The sequence below is a fragment of the Corapipo altera genome, unplaced genomic scaffold, assembly GCF_003945725.1.
Source record: "Corapipo altera isolate COAL_440 unplaced genomic scaffold, ASM394572v1 141, whole genome shotgun sequence".
Taxonomy (NCBI): Eukaryota; Metazoa; Chordata; class Aves; order Passeriformes; family Pipridae; genus Corapipo; species Corapipo altera.
Genome location: NW_020884971.1, coordinates 336,255 through 360,542, shown reverse-complemented (window position 1 = coordinate 360,542; position 24,288 = coordinate 336,255). Strand labels below are relative to the sequence as shown.

The 24,288-nt window shown below is 40.8% G+C and overlaps 1 protein-coding gene across 1 annotated transcript in view; it reads left to right on the top strand.

The window, feature by feature from the left end:
* LOC113957564 (protein BEAN1-like) overlaps window positions 1–24,288 on the top strand; it is a 52,895-nt gene that overhangs the window by 26,900 nt on the left and 1,707 nt on the right. The window contains 2 exon segments of the mRNA XM_027665166.1: window positions 9,035–9,244; window positions 12,414–12,555. Coding sequence (XP_027520967.1) covers window positions 9,035–9,244; window positions 12,414–12,555 — 352 coding nt within the window.

The window sequence follows — 24,288 nt, the reverse complement described above, 5'->3', positions numbered from 1 at the left end:
ATTTTCAGTGCAACATCCCTTCCACGAACAAACATTTTCAAAATACCATTCACTTTTCTGCAGCTCACACACTGCATTTCTACTGTGTCATATAAATTAGGAGCTATTTTCATGCTCTCAGTTCCTTCACCAAAAAATTCATTGTCTACTCATGCAAAGAATATAAAATTTCCTCATTGGATTTCTCTTAATCTGGCTGTTCATGCACCAGAAAATGAAGAACTCCCTCTGTTCACCCCATAACTGAAGCAGCAGCACATCAAACCATTTCAAGCAGTTATTAGTCCACAAATTTAAATTTATCAGTTTCTTTTAGATGGTGATAAATTCTGCTGTGAACTCTCTACATTGAAGGACATTCTGGGTTCTCCTGTGACACAAGATTTCCTTTTGGTAGGGAAGATGTTTAGCTGGTTTGGATTGAAGCTCCTTAACTGGCAGCACCACATGGATCCTCTCAGCCTCATTTAGCACCTGACAAATAACCCTGATCTGCCAGCACACAGTTAAAATGAATAATTAAGGCAGGTAAGAGGAAACAGAAGAAAGAACTCCATATTTTTTTTTTATTCCTTTCTGTTAATCAGCAATTGCTCTTAGCAAATATGTAGATTAAAAGCCCTTTGCAGTCATGTGTGATCAGGACAACCAGGAACAGAAATCATTCCCCTTTCTGTTTTGAAGTTGTTCATATCTCTCTTCATGGATCTACCCATGCATTTGAAGGGGTAGAGAAGGGGATTTTACATCAGCCTAGATTCTAGTTTCTCCACCAAAAATCCTGTATCTTTGCTCAAAAATTCTCTTTTTTTCCTCTGCATTGGAGACAATGGGAACAATTTAACAGACACATTTCCACTATGACTATTAATAGAAGAACAACAGTTAGTGACATTTAACACAGATTGAACTTCAACAAGGTGGGAGCTGGATGGTGTCCCTGGATACTTGCAGGCAGTATCCCTAAAAGAGCTTTCATTTAGATAGTTTTATTAGAACCAGCCATGCAGGGCACATTTACTTTCTGGGGCTGAACCATTTTCTGGCCCCTTTTTGTTTAAAAGCCACAAAAACTAACAAGCCTTAAACCCAGCCAGTGTTCCAGAGTCAGACGTTGTCCAGGGTGCTGTGTTGGCATTGCAGGGGTTCTAATCTACACACAACACTGATCATTACAAAGGGATTCACAAACCCTTTGGATTCAAAATTTAATCAGCTGTCCCATAACATGTAATTTTTTAAATGGAGTATAGTTTCAGAAACCTTTTGCTCACAGGAAAAGCCCAAGATCTTGTTCCAGCCTTACTCTGCTTTTTCCATTATTATTCTTACTCAATCTCATGTGGTTGCAATGCAGAGAAATGCACACTGAATTTCTGTTTCCATTAGAAATATTCCCTTTTTAAAATCACCTTTTATTTTATAATAGATAGCTTTGTTTTAGGACCAGGGAGGAGTACCTGCAGCCTAGACTTTCAGCTCTCAGGGAGGGATATGTTGAAGCACACAGAGATGATTCTCAGGGTGTCTAAATATCAGCCCTTCATAGCACACATGTGTTTGGGGCCAGCTCAGGCCCTCTTCTGACTTCCCAGCTGCCAGAGATGACGTGAACCCCGTGGGGAAACTGGCCTTGAAGTGGAAACTACATTTTCTGTTTAAAATACTCACAATATACACATTGCAGCTTATATTGAGAGAGGCAAATAAATGCACTTCCTGAAAGTCCATATTGGGATGGGGGGTTATGTTTGCTTTTAAAGTCCTTCCTCTGCCACCTCAAATGAAAGAGCAACCAACACCATATTGTTTAGGAGAAGGAACTATGTGGAACCTATAAAATGAACTTATTAGGCAGCAGAATGTTTTGCTACTCCAGGAGAAACCCCATTGCCCGTCAGCTGGGGAGGCACCTTTTCTACCCCCTCACTGGGGTGAGTGTTGTCCCCTCTTTGGGGCTGATCCAGCTCTGCCAGACAAAGATAAATACACTCCCATTCACCAACCCTTTCACCAAATGGGTTTTCTACAATAAGCAATAGGGATTTCCCCTCCTATTTTTGTGAATAGTAATGTTTGAGTATTTAATTTCTACAGATCTTTCAGTGCCCTTGAATTTCAGTGTCTCCTTTAGCAAAAAAGAAACCAGGTGATTGAAACTGTCCCAGGAATCAATATCTGGTTTGCTATTATTGACATTCCTGCAGCTATCTAAGTAGAAACCCTATTCCTATTCAGATGAAATCTGAGGGTATTAAATCACTTCTTAATGGCACAAGAAAACCCCTTGATTTATGCAGGCAGATACTGTTGTAGCTTTTACAGATACAAATGATAATGTAAGTTATACTCCAGGCTCTGTGTACTCTGCAACATCATCACCATAATTCATGTGGGAGTGCAGAACAGCACTGCAAACCATTTTAATTATTTTTAAAAATTCACATCACCTTGAAAGAAAACCTGAGATATATCATGTATGATCCCAACTCTTAAAGGAAGATCTGAGGATTCCGGCATTTAACAGTTTTCTGTCTTAGCACCCCATGCCTTACACAACCAGTTGCATCAGTATTTGAGTTGTCAGTATTCTCTAAGCAGTAAACACCAGTCATTCCTCCAAATTCCATGAGTGTCAACTTTAGGTCACATTAGATACAGTTCAGACAGAGCTCAGCCTCCTAAAGACCTGAGACATCAAGATCACAGTTCAAGCAGACAGACTGCCAAGGTAAAATATACAATTATTTGCCAATTATATTTTTTAAAAATCTTAAGAAAAATTACTATGGCTATATTTTTTTCCTAAAATTCTATATGAGAAGCTTACATGCCAAAAAAACAGAGTTTCTCACAATAAAAGAAAAAGTATATTGCCTTTTTCCTGGTCAAGTCCCTTCCATCCTGAATTGGATCTGAGTTATGAAGGTAACTTTACTTTAATGAGTAAAAGAGGATTCTCATCATTCTTATTTCCAAGGCTTAATACAGAGTTCCTTAGGAAAGGAATGGGTTTCAGTCCTGCTTATAAAACTGTGTTAGTTCAAAGTACTTTGAATATGAGAAAATAGGGGGAAAAATATCTTGTCCATCAGAAAGTGGGCTGTTATACTTCCAGAGTGATTTGTTCCTCTGCAGTGGTATTTATCAGTGTTGATAAAATAGCCAATGGATTTGAAAATTGGAAGATTTTTCCTGTTAATTTGAAACAGCAGCCATACAAGCTGCTGTGACATCAACATAATGCCCTAAACCACACCATCTGAAAAGATTTATTTCCTGAGCCCTTATGCAGCCACATTCTCTTTGCTCCTGACATTCTCAATTTGCAGGCTGCTGGTGATCCAATCTCGCTCATTCTGGCTCCGTAATAAGGATGTCAATGCAAGAAGAGAAAAAGCCATTATCTGATAGCCAGCAGAGGTGATAAAAGGCAGAGGCAGCGACCTCAGAGGAGAGGCCACACTTTCTGCCTCGGAGGAGCTTCTCAATGTCATGGGCAGCTTTTGTACCTGCAAGTGTGCTCCAAATTCACTTTAAGCAGCAGACATCAGACAAAGCTGAATCACCCCAGGACACAGTCTCAGTCTGAATAAGGTTTTGATTTTCTGCTATTAATCAGTGAAAATATTTAATTCTGATTAGGACATATATACACAGTGAAAAAAGAAAAGAGACAATGTGAGCTGCAGGGAAACTTAGTCTGCATTCCTGGGTCCTGCCTGGTTAGTTGAATTCATATGAGTTTGGATTATGCTGAAGTATCTCCCACAAGAGCAATAATCAGGTAAGACTAGTTAACCATTTATATAGGAAGAGTTTTACTGCAAATTTAGAGATACTAATTAATATCATCTGCTTTGGGGAACTGTTAAAATGTCACTGATACAGCAACTGACAGCAAAAATTTATTTATTAATCGACTTTGTCAAATAACTACTAAGTACCTTTCCAAGAGATAGGCCTCACTGAGGTAAAAGTTTGAAGCAATCTCTACACAGTTATTATTGAATATCAACTGTAGCTTAAGAGGCAGTTTAATTTTCTGTCTGGAAATCAGAAAAGCCTACAGGAGAACTGTGTGTGAGAGCAGTGTGAGAGAATTAAACAGGCTCCTGGGCCTCCTGGGTTGAAAATTCCTTTCCCCATAGTATTTGTATGTCTGTAAAACTGATTTGCGGAGAGGACATTTCCCAGACTATTCCAGTCATCCACTCATTTTCTCAACTTTGCTACAAGTGAATAAGATAAATACAATATATAAAATAGCCTTCCCTGTTCTTGTCATCATGATCACTTCTTTTGGCTCCCATAAGCAGATCACACCCTGGAATTTAAGCCTGAGTGAGGTTTAAACCCTTCTCAGGATCCAATGGAACAGCTTTGAATCCAACAGAGACTTTTTTTTTAATGAAAGATTTATCTCCTAGGAGGCCTTTGCATTCAATGGCTTGAGTAACGTCCCTCTCTCCCTAGCTGTGGGGATGCTCTGGACAAAGCCAGCACCTGTGATCCAAACCCTTTTTCGGCTTGTTTTTGTCCCACCCCTCCCTTGCTCCTTTTGAGAGCTCCTGTCTGGCAGCTACAGCAACGAGTAGAGCAGCAGCAGTGCCAGTCTTGTGCCCCAGGGCAGCAGCGAGTGCAGCATCCAACCAGGCACTCTTGGCCAGACTAAATCATCTTTGAACAAGAATTGTTCATAAAGGCACAATCAACAAAATCGTGGTTAATTCCACTAATTTAGTGTATCTGTGGGCCTCACTGGGAACTGTCAGCTCCTTCCTGACATCTATCACTCAGCTCCCTTGAGGAAGAGACTGCACATTCCCACACTGTCCAACCAGGGATTTAAAGAATAAAAATATCAGGAACATGCTTTAAATTGCTTCAGGCTTTGAGATGCTTTGTTGTGATTACTTAAAAATCAGGGGATACTGTGCACTATCCTAAACTGACCTTCCCCCTACTCATTTCCAATCCTGTTCACTTTGTTAATACAGTGTATTTCAAGGTAATAGGAGTGTTAGATCACCATCCCCAAACAGCCTGTACTAACCCAGGGTGTCCATGTAACACCACCTTCTGTCCACGTGCTTCAGCTCCAGCTCAGCACATCATCACCAAGGCCACCCTGTCCTCAGGCAAGGAGTGTCTGAGGATGATGGGTTGAAGAGGTGGATGATTCTGCACAAAAAATCCTTCCAGTACAACTCATCAGCCCTTCTTCAGGAGCTGTTCCTGTACATTTCAGTCTGGTAAACACAACCCCTCCATGTCTCATCTTCTCCACCAGTCCTAACATGAATTATCATCCTTATTAATATAACAGAATCCCGGAATGTGCTGAGTTGGAAAGGACCCACAAGGATCATCGAGTTCAACATTAAACCCTGCACAGGCCCAACCCCAAGAGTCACCCCCTGTGCCCCAGAGGATCATCCAAACCCTCCTGGAGCTCTGGCAGCCTTGGGGCTGTGCCCACTGCCCTGGGGAGCCTGGGCAGTGCCCAACCAGCCTCTGGGGGAAGAACCTTTTGCTGAGATCCAACCTGAGCCTGCCCTGACACAGCTCCAGGCCATGATAGATTGTAAATCAAAGGAAGATATTAGGTTATCTTAGCAGGATCCAGCCTTAAAATAATCTCTGATTTTTAAAGGGTACAAAGAAAATCCATCACAGAGACCACAGCAGCCTCTGCTGTGCCTTTGGGGAAAAAAAAAAAAAAGAAAAAAACAACACACCACTAACCCCAAACTCAGTTATTTCATAATGGAGAGAAGAGATTTTCCTTTCTTTCTCTTCTGGGACATAAGCAGGTAAAAGATACTGAGGAAGAATGGCTGTATCTTGGGTGAACTGAGCTCCCAGGACACATCTATGTACCAAGATATTTCACTCTGCCAGGATGTGACCAGCTGACACTTCCACATCACTTGGAGCTGAGTTAGAAAGGGATCACAAGTCTCCCTTTAAAGACAGGTTAATGGGAACAAGAAAGTACAACATACAAAAAAAAGTCAATTTGTGCTACACCTCTTTCAGTTGAGTCATTTACAACTGCTCTGTTGAGATGCAGCAGCACTGAATAAAATAATATAATGTGCCATTTAAGGGACTCTGCAGATTGATAATTTATTGTCTGACACTGAGTGGATAGTTTGTAGGCAATTTTCCACTAGTCTTCACTCTAAATTAAGTGTTCACTCAGCCATGTTCCATTTGTGCCCATGTCCAGGTAGTTACACAGCTCCCATCACTGGATAAAAGCAATAGTTTGTGCATCCCATATAATTCATATTTAGAGGATTAGATATAAAGTATTTATGCATGTATTGTTTACAATTTGCAGTTTCATGGAAAGAAATACAACTTTTCCCAAACCAAAAAAAGTCATGACTCAGTTATGGGTATTGTATTTATGGGCTTCACATACATTTTCAGAATGCACTTCTATTCTGAAAGAAACCTCATAGCATTTTTACATACAGGATGTAGAGTTTATCATAAGAAGATGTATTTGGATAAAAGGAGAAAAATGCATTACATATTCTTTTGCACCCCAAAAATTCAAACCCAAAGAATTTATTTCAACACAGCCTCTCATCCTGTAGTTGTTTGTACATAGTAGTAAGTCAGTGTGTAAAGTCTGGAGGACTGGACTCATAGCTTCACATTGAAAATAGTGCCTTAGGAGATGTTTATCAAGTCTATATTTTGTCAGAAGCTGGGCTAAGGGGATTTATTCATTCCTTCTAATAAAGCAGTATTGCAATACATCTCTTTGCAAGAGACTGGGTTCAATTAGATTAAAAGCACAAAAACCCCAGAAAGAGTCAGAGTGGTGAGAAGCAAGGGATAAAATAGACAAGATTTTTGGACAGCTGAGGAAGCTGTGGTAGATAAATGGTGAGTCTTGAAATAAAACACCTCAAGTACTGGTGCAGAGTGCATGACAGAGGACTTCCTATCTGAAGTCACTGTGCAGTACAGGGCTTGCTATAAAGCAAAATAGGTCCAAATATCAGTGCTCACACTGGGTGGCACCACAGGAATGTCCCAAAGGGTCAATATGTTAAGATTCCAGCTGGCTTCCATACACAACTGAAAAAAACCCATCTAGCCTACTCTTCTTTTCCTTAGACAACCCCTCTTCCTATTTAGAGGATCATTTAGTATCTGTCCCAAGCTTTAAAAGATCTGAGAGCACTCACTTCAGCCTCTTTGTTTTTCTCACTGAAGCCTCTTTTCTTTCCCACTGACAGAATTTTATGACCATCTCCATTTCAGCACTATTTGACTTCAAATTGAAATGATAGTGCACAGGGCCACCTCCCACCCCAGGCTCATTTCTCAGCAGGTTGGCAACAAAGTCCATCTTTATTTCACCTTTACAAGTCAGCCAAAGTTCCCAATAAATTACCTGCCAGTACTTTCAGTTCAGGTGTCAGCCCCCCACCACTGGGATTTAAATTGTCACTGCTGTGATATTTGCGTATTTCAAAGAGAGATTTTGCAAAAATATGAATAAACAAGGCTTTGGAATGTCAGCAAGAATGCACACTTTTTGGACACATTACCAAGAGAGAGAGCTAAAAAATGTACAAAGGAGTAGCATGGTCAGAATTTTGTAAAGTTTGAGGAAGTTAAGTTCTAGCTCAAGGGCCATAAGATCAGCAGAATCTCCCCCTCAAACATATCCCCTACCCCAAATCTCTTTGCACTAACACTATTAAGGAGCTCAGTTGTCCATAACCTTTTGATTTAATGCTACAGCATCAGTTAAATTTTCAAAGAACTCAATTTTCTTTTTTGGTATAAAATACTTGGTAAAAACTCAGCACATTTCTTGGCTGTGTGTCTTAATTGCTTATAAAGTTCCTCAGCCAATGGTCAAGCGCTTCTAGAAAATTAAGAAAAACCCCACTACATTTTAGGTCCACTTTTTTTTGTACTTCTAGTTGGTTCTCTCAAGCTCAAGCATCAGCCAATGATAACATACATTGGCTTGAAGCCAATGTCTTCTTTTTAATTTATTGGGACTGCAACACACTGAGTGGAATCTCCCAAAGGAAAAGAGTGGAAAAACGTTACTGAGAACTATCTGCTGACACCTATCCATGTAAAAAACACTTGCACTTCCTAAACCAAATATTCACAGAATATTCAAAAGAGAAAAATTTTGTTGGCCTTGGTTTCTGTAGGAAACAAATTCTTTATCTGTTCAAATGGCATAAAGCCAGACACAAAAGTGTATCCAGGCCATACTCAACACCCAGTCTTGGTACACAGGCACCTCCAGGAATTTATGCATCAATAAGTCTGATTGTCTGATCCTGAGCAGCAAATGGGAGATTTCCTTTTAACTTGGGAGGGGAGTGGGGGGATATTTTATCTGCTTAGATCCTGAATCCTTTTTCACATAATTTCTACCATTTACCTCCCCTCCCTTAGCACTGCAATCCCCCATAAATACATCTGTGGGAAATTAATTCACACATATCACTGGTTGATTCTCTAAGGAAAACTTCCAGTTTAACTTCTGATACTCTCTCTGTAGCTTGTCTCAAAAGGATATTTGACTTGGGAATAAATTACTGGAGCTATTCTCCCTTAAGTAGATTTATTATTGAATTTAAATAATAAATTTATATATATATTGGAGTTTTTTCCCGCCTTTAACAACGTGGAATTCTTCTGTTCTGCTTGGAGCTCAAATTTTGGGATTTGCACATTCCTCCATGTGCAATTAGGTTCTTTCAGCATCGTTCAATTCATGCTACAAAGAATTTTGCCAGGGAAAAGCCATAAAAATTATGGACCACACGCCATTGGCTCCAGCACGATATTCTCTAATAACAGGGAAATGTGACACCCCTGCAGTCAGCTAGTGACAGTCCAGAAATCCGTTTAATAAATAGGTTTTCCCTGAGAGCATGAATTGATCCAGTGGATCTGTCTCAGGCTCTTTAGGGCTTTGGCCCCGTGTGTGAATCCCTGTCCTCCCGACTGACCCCTCCTGTCTCTCTCTGTGCAGCGCTTCCCTCCAACAGGAGCGGCCCGAGCAGCGAATTCCCCGGCTATGGAGAGAGCGGCAGCGACTCCAGCCTGCTGGTCTCCCCGCTGCTGGTGGCGGGGGTGGTGATCGGGCTGGTGCTGTCCCTGTCCTGTGCCACCATCGTGGTGGGCAGCCTGCGCAGGGACGGGCGGCTGCGGCACCCCCGGCCCGGGACGGGGCCTGGGGACGGTGAGTGACACAAAACAGGGACCGACCGCGGGGACAGCCCGCTGCTGGGGGGCAAACACCTGCGGAGGGCAGCGAAGATAAGACGGTCCCAGGGGAGTTTGGATTGACAAGAAGCTGAACATGAGCCAGAGTGTGCCCAGGTGGCCAAGAGGGCCAACGGATCCTGGCCTGGATCAGGAACAGTGTGACCAACAGGGCCAGGGCAGTGATTGTGCCCCTGGACTCAGCGCTGGTGAGGCCACCCCTGGAGTGCTGTGTCCAGCTCTGGGCCCTCAGCTCAGGAAGGACATGGAGGGGCTGGAGCAGGTGCAGAGAAGAGCAGCGAGGCTGGGGAAGGGACTGGAGCACAAGTGCTGTGAGGAGAGGCTGAGGGAGCTGGGGGGGCTCAGCCTGGAGAAGAGGAGGCTCAGGGGAGACCTCCTCACTCTCTGCAACTCCCTGACAGGAGGGGGGAGCCAGGGGGGGGTTGGTCTCTTTTCCCAGGCAACCATCAGCAAGACAAGAGGGCTCGGTCTTCAGCTGTGCCAGGGGAGGTTTAGGTTGGAGATCAGAAAGAGTTTCTTCACAGAGAGGGTAATCAGCCATTGGAATGGGCTGCCCAGGGAAGTGGTGGATTCTCCATCCCTGGAGGTGTTTAAGGACAGACTGGATGTGGCATCAGTGCCATGGGCTGGGAACCACGGCGGGGTTGGATCAAGGGTTGGACTTGATGATCTCAGAGGTCCCTTCCAACCCAGCTGATTCTATGATTCTGTGATTCTATGAAAACTGGAATGGTTTATTGGATTCACAACCTCATTTTTAAAGGGTTCAGGTTTACATATTCAACAGGGGGTTCTACATATTCGTGGTATTAAAATTGGGGGGTTTCACAAAGATGAGGTAAGGGAAAAACCCAGGTTAACATATCCTTGGGGTCTTAGGAATTACCTAACCCACTTTAATTTGGGAGAGTTTACAGGGGGGACAGGTAACACAAAAGGAGAGAGAAAATACAATGGGTCTTCTGCATAGGTTGGTCAAATCAGGGTATGGTCTCTCTGGCTTAGGCAGGGTATGTGATAACATCATGCAAGGAGTCTCTTCCATCGTGCTGGAGGAGGCAGGAACAATCCACAGTGATGAAGTTACTAAAAAGGATTTTTCTCCAGCTTTCATAGCTCATGGCATTTTGCAGAGACTGCTCAAATTCTTCTCTGCAGAATTCATAGTTTTTGAATCCAACAAAAAAGCCACTGTGCAAGGAATAAAAAATAAAATTAAAAACCATAAAAAATAGGGTATGGAGGTCACAGGCAGCCTTGCAGTTTAATGGTGCTGGGACTGTGTTCCCACAGTTCATGGTTAACATAACCCAGGCCAGTGCCCACAGCAGGTCCTAAACAGATCATTTCTCCTTGATATGGTATCAGATTTCTTCTTTGTTGCATTTTCACATCCCCTCTACCCTGGTTGTAGCGTGTGATGTCATTTCTATGTTGGAAAGCCAGAACTGTTTTCAATTTGTGCCCCAATCTACATCAATGACTGGGAAAATGTTGTTTTTCTGACCACAAAAATTAATAACTGGATATAAACAGAAAACCAGGGCACCAAAATGGCATTGCAAGCATCACATAAACGTCATGGTATGACCATTATCATGGTCATCCTCATACAATGGTCATCCTCATTACAGAGTCAAAAAGGTGCCAGATCCTACTCCCAAGAAACCCCAAAACAAACAAATAAAAAAACCACCTACCCAAACAAACAACAAAAGCCCCAAAAACAAGGAGAAAGATTTTAAGAAGTTTTGAGGCTATCAAGGAGTTAATTGTAGAGTTATATTTTTGACCTTCTGGGTTTGCTGACCAGAAGCTAAAAGCCATTTTATGACAGAATCAGATTATTTCTCTTTAGGGGAAAAAAAAAAAAAGCAGTTATAAAGTTACTCTGTAAGTCCAGCTTTCAAAAATTCATATCATAAATGATGGAACATCAACAATTGCATCCTCTGTGGCCAGACTCCTCTATCTGCTGTTCGTTGTGAGTGCAGTTCTTTGTATATTGTTGTGGTGTTTGTATAGAAAAGACAATGATAGAGAGCAAGATACAAACACATTAGCTTAAATCTTGTTTTCTGAGGTACATCAATTGGACTTCATTTAATTGTCTGGATCAGGAATTTTTGTGTCTAATGGACACATTTCCTACGATCAGTTTGTCCACTTGGAGCTAGGAATAGCTATTTTTGGCTTTTCCAGAAACATTTATCCAGATAAGAGATTAACCTCTCTATTTGGGAATGAAATTCAGAATCCAAAAGAAGTGAAATGCAAACTCCCATAGACAATTACATAGGGAAAAATGAAACAACAAAATCCAGAAAACTAATGCCTACTATTCTGGTAACATCCATTGTTCCTTATTTTCAGCAGGAATAAATGGTTAAATTGGGGTTACTCTTTCACCCATGAACAGCAATATTTTGGCATGATAAAATAATGACCATTAAGATTAAATCACTACATTTAAATCTACTGCTCTAGTATTTTCAGTTCCAATAAACCCTGAAACCAGGCAAAAATATACAGGGCAATTTTCAAACTGCTTGTTAGAAATAACAGTGCTAGAGGAACGGAAAAAGGAAAGCATCTTTTCAGAGATATTCAAAAGAATAATCTTAAACTAAATTGTGCGACACTACCCAAGTGTGGAGCTGCTCCATAAATCCTAAGAAGTCAGTGCTCTTTTCTGTGTTAGACTTGTTTCTGTGTTGTTAGTTGGAGCTGTGAAGCTCTTGTGTGGAAGTCTCAAGAAAGCCCTGGAGCAGCAGCAGGATGATTTTTCTCTACTATTTTCCAGCTTTTCCCGTTTTTGTCCGTGTTTTTTATTGAGAACAGCATTTTCTCAAGGCACATAGCTGCAATCAAAAGCCTACCCCTAATGGAATGGTCAGGGTTTCCATGTGTGCAACCCCTGGGAACTTTAGCAACCCCTTCAGCAAACACCAGTTTGCATTTCACTTCTTCTGGACTTTAAATTTTATTCCTGAAACAGAGATGTCATTCCCTTATCCAGATAAACGTTTATACAAAAGTGACAAATTCATGGCAGTGTTATAAACAGTGACAGGGAATCCACCAGGGAAGGAAAGAGCAGTAAATATGAATTGCTTGGTTTGCAGCTCCAGATGGCTTCTCCCATGGTGGCTCTTCTGGTGAGCTGAGATCCTCCTGCACCGAGGAGTTTCCCCAGGCTTGTGACTTTGGTTCCTACCTGGACATACTTTCTCAGGTCAACATCATGTATCCTGACCCACCTCCACGGTAAGCACCCTCCTGATATTCTGAGTGTTATAACTTTGCACTTGCAAAGCCTTTTAAAGAAAATAAAACTGCTAGACCTATGCCCAGTACAAAAATTCAGGTCACACAAAATCCAAATGCAGAGAGACTTCAGGTTTTTTTGACTATAAGTTCAACTTTTCCTTAGCAGAATATATCTTTACCATATAAAGACATGTACAGTTCTCATTTAGTGATATCCACATTAAAATTTAACATACTGATGACACAGTAATGAAACACTCAAGTAGAATTACTTGCAAACACCTTTCTCTGAAAGAAATGAATTTACAAGTGAAAGTTTCTCCAGGGGAAAAATACATACTTTTCCCAAGAACTTTTATGTTATATTTATTACTGACCTTGAGAGTGTTCAGATCAGAGGAAACAGAAAAAAACAAAAGCAAGTTTTTGTAGTGCTGTGTCTTACAAACAGCAAACAACGGTTGAACAGCCCCCTTCTTTCTTTTTCAATCTCTTTTTAAACAGACTGTTTGTAGTTAATACATTGGAAAATCAGCCCTTTTTTAACTGCTTTTATATGTGATACAGAGCAAGCCAGCAGTATGAACACACAATATATAGATCTCTGCTTTTTTATTCTAGGCATGGTCTACAAGCAACCCTTTATGTGTTACCGAGTCCTATTATAATAAATGGGCTTTTAGACATGGTGTAAATATTTTAGCAGAAAGCTCACATGTGAAAAATTATTCTGAGCCTGGCATCTATATTTGCAGAAATTCATATAAATCCACTTTAAAATGCAGACTGGTCTTTAGACCCACACCCACAAGTCTTTACTAATAAAAGGCAGCTAGCTGACACCAAGCAACAGTTTGAGTGGGCACCAGGCCAGATTTCTGGGAACAAACTGAGACTCTGAGAACAGATTTCTTTAGCAGACAGATCACCCATGATTATACCAAGGGTTGCTTCCACTTCCAGTTTGAAACAGGCCCAAAGAAGGATTTTTCCAGCTCTGTGGATTTCCGTTGGGAAGGAGATACCTGGGTGACACAGGCCAGGAATAAATGAACCCTCTTTCCAGTAAATTCTGCAGTTACTTCTGTAACAAGCCTGGAATGAGTTAGTTGTCTTGTGTCATCTTTGTTCTAAGAAACTGTTGTGGTACACCAGTGCTAAGAACAGAGAGACACAAAGGTGTCCTGCCACCACCTCCTCCAGATTCCCTTCTGGGTGAGTGCACTGAGCCCACGGGGACCCAAATCTGACTGTGCACACACAAGGAAACAGTGCTCAGCCCAGCAACTACAGCTCTGCATCACAGGTCCACAGTAAAGATTATTGTTAATGGTTTTGCTGTTTTCTCACTGCTACCAGAGTTAAATGTTTTAGAAAAATTAGCTTCGGCAAACCATTAAAATTTTAGTCATTTTTATATCTTAGCAACACAACTTGTAGAACACTTGAGGGAAAGCAGAGCTCAGCAGATGGCTGAGAGTAAAGCTATATAGAGACTTTTAAGCTTGCTCTTAATGCATTATACAGACAATTGTAACTTCAGAAAAGGGCTGGGTGAGAGGTACTGTAGGAATTACTGCCTTATGTAAAAGCCTGAAGAATTTCTGTACAGCCACCTTTATACTCTCCTCCACGGCATAACTCTGAAGGGTATTTTTTCAATTAGTAGATCATAAAGATTATTCGGACTGATGGGTGCAAACAGCAGGAAAACTGACTGTCAGACATGGCCTTGAAGCATAAACAAGACATGCTTGACCTTTTGCACTTAAAATATTAACTCCCTGGGATCAGTCTTGTTGCATACAATAATATTTTGAAGAGTAGGTTCACTGAAATATAGCACTGGCTAAATTAATGTAATTCCTCCTTGTAATTTGCTCAGTGCCAGATGTAATATAGAGCTAAACCAGCAGGGCCAAAAGCTAATCATGCAGTGGAGCATCAGCAGAACACGAATGAAGAGCAGCAAGGAAAGCAACTTCACGAGCAAATAACTCTTAAAATGTATTTTCTGTGAAAGAATTCAGTGAGTGAGAAGCAGTTTGTGCTGCCAGGAGCAGCCACCAAAGCGTTCAGTTCATGTATCCCTCTGTGTAACAGCCAGAAGCACCAGCACTCAGACCTGGGGTGAGGAGCCCAGGGCTTCTGGACACACCATTCCTGTTAAAACCACACTGCCTGAAATGATTTCAGTAGAAATCATGACACCTTTATTTGGACAAGGGGGTGATCAGTTTAGGGTGTTTTTGTTATATTTTACATTTGGCCTTTAAGTCGCAAAATGAATGGAAAAATAATTTAAGGGGAAGGCTGATGAAAACACGCGACTGAGGCTGAGGGAGAGCTCCCAGCTCAGGACTGCCCACTCTCAAGCCTCCACCTGAAAGCCCAGTAACACTATTTATATAAAATGCTATTTATATAGAAACTTTTATTCATAAATTAATTAATGAAAAATGCCATGGAGTGTTCATAATTGCTCTGATATCTAAACCATGAGTTTCCTTTGAGACTCAGTGTGATGATCACCAGACTAAACTCTTTTCACTAAACTCTTTCTTGCACTAGATTTTGTGTTGGATTTAGAGGGATACCATGCACAGAATTTTGTCATTAGCCTGCCTCAGTTGCTAAGTGGTTACAGAGAAGCCATTTGGTCAATTTGTCTTGACAGCCCAAATTACACAGTGCTGCTATCCATAAACATCCCTTTAGGATGATTAATGACCTCCTAATGAATCTCAGATCTGTGTTAGCATCTGTCAGATGGATTTTACAGGAGGTGCAGAAGGGAAACATAAAAACAAAATAGACTGGGTATGAACTAAGAAATTTCAGGATAGTAGGGAATTGTATTTTAGAGCCTATTTTTAACATGTACAGATGCTTGTAGCATTGTTAGAAGTTAATGGTTCATAGTCTCTGCTATCAGAGATGGCAAAGAATTTGTTTCTAAGAAACTTAGTCCTCTGAGGAAGATGATCCAGGGGATATAGCAACAATTCTGTACCATTCTATGTTAGAATTCTAATCCCCCCAAATTAGCAAACTTGAAAAAAATTCAGCCAGGACAGAACATAAGAACAATCCTACTACCACAGCTTAATTATCATCACAGTTAGTATGATTTTGAAAGGAATTACTGGAAAGTCTGTAAATCCAATATTTGTCAATATTTGTTCAATGTTCACTGTGCTGGTGTGGGTAAAATCACTGACACATCTTTATAAACAGAGATCTCGAGCTTGTGTTCACTGTGACAAGTTCTTTGTAACACTCATACTTACAGTGAGTTTTCCTGATTATCTTTTCATATATTTAAGGAGTAAGAAAGCTGCTTAAAAATAAGTTGAGCTCACATGTTTGAAATGGCTTCAAGCACAGTACCAACCGAAGTCCAAGTAAATGAAACACTATTACATTTTCTTTGTGAGAGTCTCTAAATCCAAGCAATGAGGAGGAATTTTATCAACTGTTCACCTTTTGGCCAGAGGAAATGCATCTCACCCCCCTGGATAAGTACTTTTTCACTCCTTAGTGACTGGATATTAAGGAATGTACAGAGCTTTAGGCAACCAAGGTTATCACCTTTTCCATCTGTGACTCATGAGTGCCCAAAACAGAAGATCCCTGAGGAATGACTGCTCAGGGAGATGGAGGGCTTTAGCTTCAGGAAGAGTTTTAATGCAAGCCAGAAAAGTCCTCTCCATATTTCAGAGTGAAATGTGTCCCACAGGGCACACGATAATAAAAAATATTAAGTCACCCATTATCCCAATATTCCCACTAAAACACATCTGGGGGGAGTTGTTGTTTCAGTGGGCTCACTCTACCTCATCTGCTCATGTTGCCTAATCTATGTAGAATCAGTTCTGCAGAAAATTGTCTTGTTTAGACTTGATAAATTCCAGTACTCTCAATATCCATGTTCAGTCTGCATTGTTTAAACAAGCAAATCCATTTAAAAATTGCTTAAAAAAGGCAAAAGGAAATGCTGGGGTCTTAAAGACAGACCCTAATTTCCCTTTAAATATGAAAACCAAATCAATTAAAGTGCTTAAGGGACTTTTATTTCTAACACATTCTCTTCCATCCCTCATTTCTGAGGATGCAAATTAGCCTTATCACAGGGAGGAGCCTTGGACCACCTTCCCAGATTTTCTTGAAAGGCAGAATTAGGCTTGCAGGGAACTGACATTAAAACTCATTTTTTTGTGGTGTGTTCCTTTGCCAAGGCCATTTTCCTGCAGCAGGCCAGGTAAGGAGCTTTTGGCACATTCCAGTGACAGTTGGCAAAGCATGAGATGGACATTTGGGCTGAAGTTCAGTTCTCACTTCAGTACCCTCACTGAGATTTCAGTCAATAAAGTGAAAAGTGCCATTGGAAATATGACAGTTTTAAATGAATTGGATACCATGACTTCAGCTAAAACTCTCAATTCTTTTAACTCCAAATTCCACACAACCAGAGCATCAAAAGCCCCTCCCTTCCCATCCTAGTGCTATTCCCAAATTTCAACAGAAATGTACCTATTCCATAACAGGGTTTGCAAGGATCTTTAGTCCCCATTATGCTCATTCTGGAACACCTAAGGACAGACCATTCCTAATTATTACAGCAAACTTCTTCTTCACAGCTTAAATTTGTTTACAACCATTTTGCAATAGATTCTTTTCATGGCTTTTCAGTTCCCTCTCATATACCCACACCTCTCCCTTTACTTGCTTCTTGCATTTGCAGTCAAAAATCTTCTCACACCTCAGTTTGCATGTTTTGAAGCTGAGACACAAAATTCCCTTTGCTTTCTGTCATCAAAAATATCTGTGGGGAAGCTGGATGGTCTGAGCAGCCTTTCTTTACACCTGTCCCAGTTTCATTCTAGAAGTGCAAACTATTCCTGCATTTAAAAAACTCTGCAGCAAGTGAAAGCAGAAAAACATGGTGAAACTCAAGAACAAAGTATTTCTAACAATAAATCTGCTGTGCCATGGGAACAACCACAACTGAAAGCTCTTAAGTCTTTGATAATTGATTAAAACAAAGCCCTTTCCAGGAATATGTTCTTAAAACCTCCCAAATGACAAAATTCCTCAAATATCAGCAGGTCCTGGTGACATGCGAGGATTGGTGATGTTGTCTAGGACCTTGTCTGTGGATTAACTCCATGGCTTGGGAGGCTTGGGAGATTATTTTAACTTGTCTCAACTGATTATTGTTACTCACCCAGTGCCCACAGCTTCACTGTCCTTACTGTGAAATAGTTACAGAAATGCAAAGGCTGAAATGCATCATATAAAGACTTTATCACAGAATGACTTGTTTTAATTAAAACATTTATTTTCTATTTTTTAAAGGTGCACAATTATGTTGAAACTGCATTATAATAGTTTCAAATGTTATCTGGTATATATTCAACTTACTCTGAACACTGCTTACATTGAATTTTGGTTTTCATCTGAAATATCTGTGCATCAAAGAGTCATAGCTTCCTCAAGATTATCCTGATACAGAGTACAGAATAAAGATGCAGACTTCTAGTGCTCATGAACACAAATATTCCCATTGTAGTTGTGAGGAACTAGAAAATCCAGATATAACTAAGAAGAGGAAAAAGGGAGAAAAAGAACAAACTTTAGGTTTCTTGTCTCTTGGATGCTTAAGTTACTTAAGCCTTAAATGTTTCCTTGATCAATACTTTGAGTTGTGTTTTTACTGTTAAAAACACTAAAATATGTAATAATAGTGATAATTGTTCATAGTTACCTACTCCAAGATCATAGAGGCACCTTGGAGGTGCCCTGGCCACATCTCTGGGAGCTTAAAACTCAGATAAATCAGATCAGCTATAAAAATAGATGTTCCTCCAGGATATCTTGAGAGGAGTCTGCCCCTTGTTTAAACAGCTACATTTCAAATATATGATGTAGCATTCCCAGAAAATACTGCAGTGCTTCCATTGAGCCCAGGGCCCTGTCACATTGACACTGTTATCTCCAGGGGTTGTGTTATACCCCCTCAGCCACTGGCATTTGGGATCAGGCACAGTGAAAAATTCTCATGGAATGTTATCCAGGCCCAGAGGCAGCTGGAGTTTGATTTCCTACTGACACAGTAACTGGGGGGCCTGAAAGTGCACAGGAGAAGGTGCCACTGAACTCCAGTGGTGTATTCTTGCACTGTAATTCCCCTGCTTACCATGACCCAGAGCTCAGGCTGTTTAGTTTTTAATAAAGGAAGACGTTTCTGTTGATTTTTAATAAACAAAGACCTTTTGGCTTTTCATTCTAAGTCACTGTTCAAGAATTAAACTACATGAATGACTGAGACAATCAGTAATATGGAATATATTGCTATTATATAAAACTATTAAATTAGTGCTAATAATTCACTGACAAAGCATGAAAATAAAAGTTAAAATACAGTTACTAAATGCACTGTATCAAAAATAAACATAGAAAAACATCCTGTCTCATGACATATGTCATTATAAGAGCAGTTCTGCCAGAAGTTATACACATCCTCATGGCAGTTATACATCACCAAAGAATATATATATTCTAAGAAAATACATCTCAGAGGAAACAGGCACAGATTTCCAAGCTGCTGTCCTACCAACGCAGCTGGGAGCAGCCAGAGATGGTGCTGAGCTCAGCATCATCAACTGAACTGCCCACGTGGTCATCAAACACAGAGTTTATTTTCTTTAGATCCTCCTTTCAGAGATTTACAGCATCATTTGTGTAGACTCAGCTTTTATATTAAGTAACAACAGGATATGAATATCCTTGGTGGTGTTTTCATCCTTTGTGGTGTTTTCATGGTGGTTAAACCTGCCAAGCACATTTATCTGCCAGATTGAGTGATTCTGTTTGCCATTACCAAAAGAAGGCAGTAGATCATCAGTAAAATGGAAGCAGTGCAACGGAGCAATTTTTGTAGAGTCATAATCTATAACAAATGAACAAAGGAGACCAAAGACATATATTTCACAAGGAATTCTTCATTCCCCAGATTTGCCTTTTTTTTCCACTAGCAATTGTTTGCATCTTAAAAAATTCTGTAAGCAGAACCTTCTTCTTGCCCCAGAGAGTAGGTTATAATTCAGGAATGACAGCTGGTTAAATAAGCTCTTTTGGGTTTCCTTAGCAACAAACCAATCCTAATACTTGCTGCAGTGAGACCTGACAAATTTATAAAGTTATTTCCCCCCCCTGCAACATTCTAAGTCAAGAAGGTCAGCTTGAAGAGCTGTTGTAATTTTTTTTAAGCAACGTTCTCCTCTTTGCAGTCACATTTACACACAGTAAGATGTTAACAGATATCAGCCCTCCTTGCCTTACCTTGCCCCTTAAAAACTCAACAGCATAGTCTATAATGACAATAGGGGTAGTAAAACAAGAAACAAGGCCAGAAAAATGTAGACAGCAGCACATTTCATGGTCAAGAACCCCTTCCTCCTGATGACTGCCTGTAAGATACACCAAACCTCAAGATAACAGAATTTTTAAAAACAATGGATTTAAGTGGGTTCACCACAAGTACTGTAATCAAGGGTTTGTTTCAGGGCTGAAAAAAAAAGACCCATGGTGTTCACAAGATGCAGTGTAATTAGTTCCTGTGGCCCATTACGTTGTAGTAACATAATCCTTCCCAAAAGCATTTGCTTTCTTGTCTAAAAGGATTTTCCTGTGACTGCTGTAGTGGACTTGAAGCCTCAGCTACTTTTTACATGTGCAACAACTTCACAGAACTGAATCTCTCAGATATTTTATAAGTGTTGTTGTATTTTTTTTTTAAAAAGCCTAGCAAGTATTTTTGGTTTTCTACTTAAGTATACAGGTTTCATGCTTTTGCAGTTTCAGTTGCAAAACACATATATATGTATATACGTGTGTGTTTATACATACAATATATATAATTTCATATTTTATATAAATATATAAATACACATATTACTTATATATATATATATATAATGAACACACACTACACAAATATATATATGGCTCATTCCCACAGCAGTTACTGAGGTTGCACTTTTATGAGTGGCCAAAATGTTCTACCTGTGAGCTGAGGCCTCAGATCTCCCCCCTTCCTCCATCTCTCACACTTCTCCTCTTCTTGTGTTCCTGATGCCCATCTGATTATGCTGAGGCAGTTAAATCAGCAGAAATCTGGCCCAGAAAAAACTACACACAAAAATATACCAAAAAAAAAAAAAAGCACACCTCCAACAACACACCCAAATAAAACAAAAGCCAAACAAGAACATCCAAAAAACACACACACACAAACTTTTTGCCTATTTAGCTCCAGGCTGGGGATCCTGGTTTGGAGGAAGCAGTGCAAGGAGCAAGAGGGAATGAGCAGCAGGGCAGGGGATGCTTCCTTTCACAGAGTCACAGAATGGGCTGGGCTGGAAGGGACTCACAGGATCATCAGTCCAACTCCTGGCCCTGCACAGAGTCACCCCCTGTGCCCCAGAGGATCAGCCAAACCCTCCTGGAGCTCTGGCAGCCTTGGGGCTGTGCCCACTGCCCTGGGGAGCCTGGGCAGTGCCCAACCACCCTCTGGGGGAAGAACCTTTGCCTGAGATCCAACCTGAGCCTGCCCTGACACAGCTCCAGCCATTCCCTGGCTGCTGTCCCTGGTCCCCCAGAGCAGAGCTCAGTCCCTGCCCCTCCTCTGCCCCTGCCCAGGAATTTGAACTGCACTGAGGTCTCCCCTCAGTCTCCTCCAGCTGAACAGAGGTGACACAGAATTGGCTCATGTTGACACCACAGCTTTACACACCCTGAGCTTTCCAGCTGCCCCTTTCCCAGATGAAACAGCAGCATTATTATCACACTGAAGGGACTCACATGGAACACTATCATTCTAATATCAGGAATGACATCCCTGATGGTTCTGGATCCTTCCAGTGCTGTCCATCACTGCAGGCACCTCTTGGCCCCTTTGGTACCAAGGTCTCCACACCAGCTGATGAAAAGCAGCTCCTTCATTCTGGTCTAGTTCACAAGTCCACAAGTGAAAAGAAAGAGCCCTAAAAGCTGTGTCAGAGGTGCAGAGGTCACACTGCAGGGCTGGTTTGGGACACGCCTCCCCGCACTGGAATGCAGGAGTCTGTTCACCTCTTCTCCTCAAAGGTGAAGCTTCACTTTAAGGTGACAGGAAGGATTTAGTCCACCATCATTCACATCAATACATGCTGATCAACTGCAAGACTTATTGCTACTGCAATTTTTTATAAGTAATCCTTTAAATCTTTGGAGGAATGATTTCCCAACCACAAACATACATGGGCAGTGGATGCCTGTTCAACTGTGTGTGACTTCTTATAATACTTGCTTAATTCCTCTAATTAAAAAAAAAAATCATAAAGCCCTATAACCTTAGACATTAAGGTCTTTTTGAAGGAGAAACTGCAAAATAAAATTCATGCTTGTAGTGTTTATAATACATTAGTTTCATTACAGGAATACCTCTACAACAGCACTCTGAAAGCACAATTAAATTGCTGGTACTGTTAAAGAGAAGGGGGAAAATAAGCAAACAAAAAATCCAAAACCCTCAAACAAACAACAAAAAAAACCCAACAAAAATAAAGAGACAAACAAACAAACAAAACCAACCCAATCACAAGACACTTGGAAACTAAGGAAAAAGACAAAGGTGCTTGTATGACCTTAATTCACCTCCATTTTATCCTTAACAGAGAATACCAGGAATCTTATCTGCAGCCTTCGCTGTTGGTAACAACAATAGCTGTTTGCAGTGGCAGCTCTCCAAGCAGAGATACCATGCATAGAAAAGCACATGGGAAACCAAGTATCAAGATCATAAACTGCTAATACAAAAAGTTATTAAAAAAAAAAAACAAACAACTATCTGAATTATTTCTAATTCTCTTCTTGGCCACAACAATCTGTAGGTGCAGCTGTGAAGGTGCCAAAAAGCTATTTAAATTGAAAGTCTGGCATGTGTCCTTTATTACCCTATTAAATTTTTTAAATGTGATCTTAAGGGCCAAAAATGATGGGAGGAACATTACCTGCTTTTGCAGAAAAAGAGATCATTATTTTTAGCCACCATATGTGGGAAGAAAAAGTGCCCTGACACTAATATATCAATATTTGGAACTAAACACTAAAATGCCAGGCCTTGAATACCATCATTTGTACCCATTTGTCTTGACACTTAAAAGTCACCTTAACAAGAGCTCAGTTTGCTGTTTACCCCACTGAGCAGTTCTGCAAAGCTGAGCTGAGGCTCAGGAAAGGCAGTAAATTAAATCCAAGGGAGAGAAATGCAGGTGATCAGGTAACACCAGGAAGAAACAGTTCCCACTGTGCCCAATTCTCCTTCAGCTCAGTGGCAGATTTCCCACGTGCTGGGCCTGGGCCCAGAATCAGGAGGCAGAGAAGCTTCTTCCCTTTCTTATGTCTTGGCAAAAGGATTGAAAATTTTCCACCTTGAAATTCCTGTGGGCTTTTCTGAATGGAAACTCTTCTGCTGTGGTAACAGTAAGTGCTCTTCATTAGCCTGATTAAGTCAGTCAAAATCTGTGGAAAGATTTTAAATAAATTTGCTGGGCTTTGGGTCAGCAAAATGTAAATGAAATAAAGATGCAGCTCATAGCAAGTAATCCTGCAAAGAGTGACCTTTCCTTTACTCTCACTGAGGTCAAGGAAAGTTGAGGACACCAAGTCCTTGATCTCTGACTTAGGTCCAACAGCTTTTAAAAGACTATCAGGTATGTTTGAAAGCTTCAGTGTTTTTAGTAGAGGCTGGGGTGAAATCTTTTTCATATGCTATAAAATAAAATAATTCTAATTCCTGTATGCTGGGACTTTTTTCTGAAGTAGCTGGGAGCCCTACTCAGGATCTTCAGAACAGACTTGTGTTTTCAAATATCATTTTCTGATGGGGAAATCAAAATTTTCTAGTCTGAATTTAAAGCCATTGTCCTCATTAATATAAAAATTAGAAAAAAGGGATGTAAACATAAAAACACTTATGGATATTTGGGTTTCATAACCCAGTACTATGACTTCACTTTCTTACCTTTCCCTTGCCAAAAAACCATTTCCATCTCCTGGACTAGGGACAATAGCAGCAAAACCTATTATTTGTATGAAAATCATGAGGGGCACTCTGAGGGAAAGTTAAGATTGAACCAAGGCAGGGCCTCCAAGTTGGTCTGCAGGAGGCACAGCACCCACAGCACAGCAGGGTTTATTAGCTTGGTTTAGCTTGGCAGGACACAAGTCAGGGGCAGAATGTGTGCCTGCAGTCTGCTGAGAAGACATATGCTAAATATCCCAGGTTTCAGGAAATATCCTACATCACAATAGCTCTGCAGTTCTCAATTTGTCTGCCTCCAGACAAATGTTTTTCAAGTGGTTTTTTTACAGGAAACATTCCCTTGTTCAGAATTGAATTTAAAATGCTCCTGAAATGCTTAAACAAGGCAGCCAACAAAACAGGTGTAACATTTAAGGTCATGGTGTTCTGGCTCTGTCTCACTCTTGCCTGTAGCCAGTGAGCTGGGAAAACAGGAGCTTCCTTCAGCCCGCTGGAGCTGAAGGATGGCAGGAGTGGAGGCAGGGTCGATGTGTGGGCAAAGAGGTGCTGCCAGGACAGACACAGGAGCAGCAGGGACAGCCCAGAGGGAGCAGAACCCAGGACAGACCCTGGAGCAGAACCCAGGACAGACCCTGGAGCAG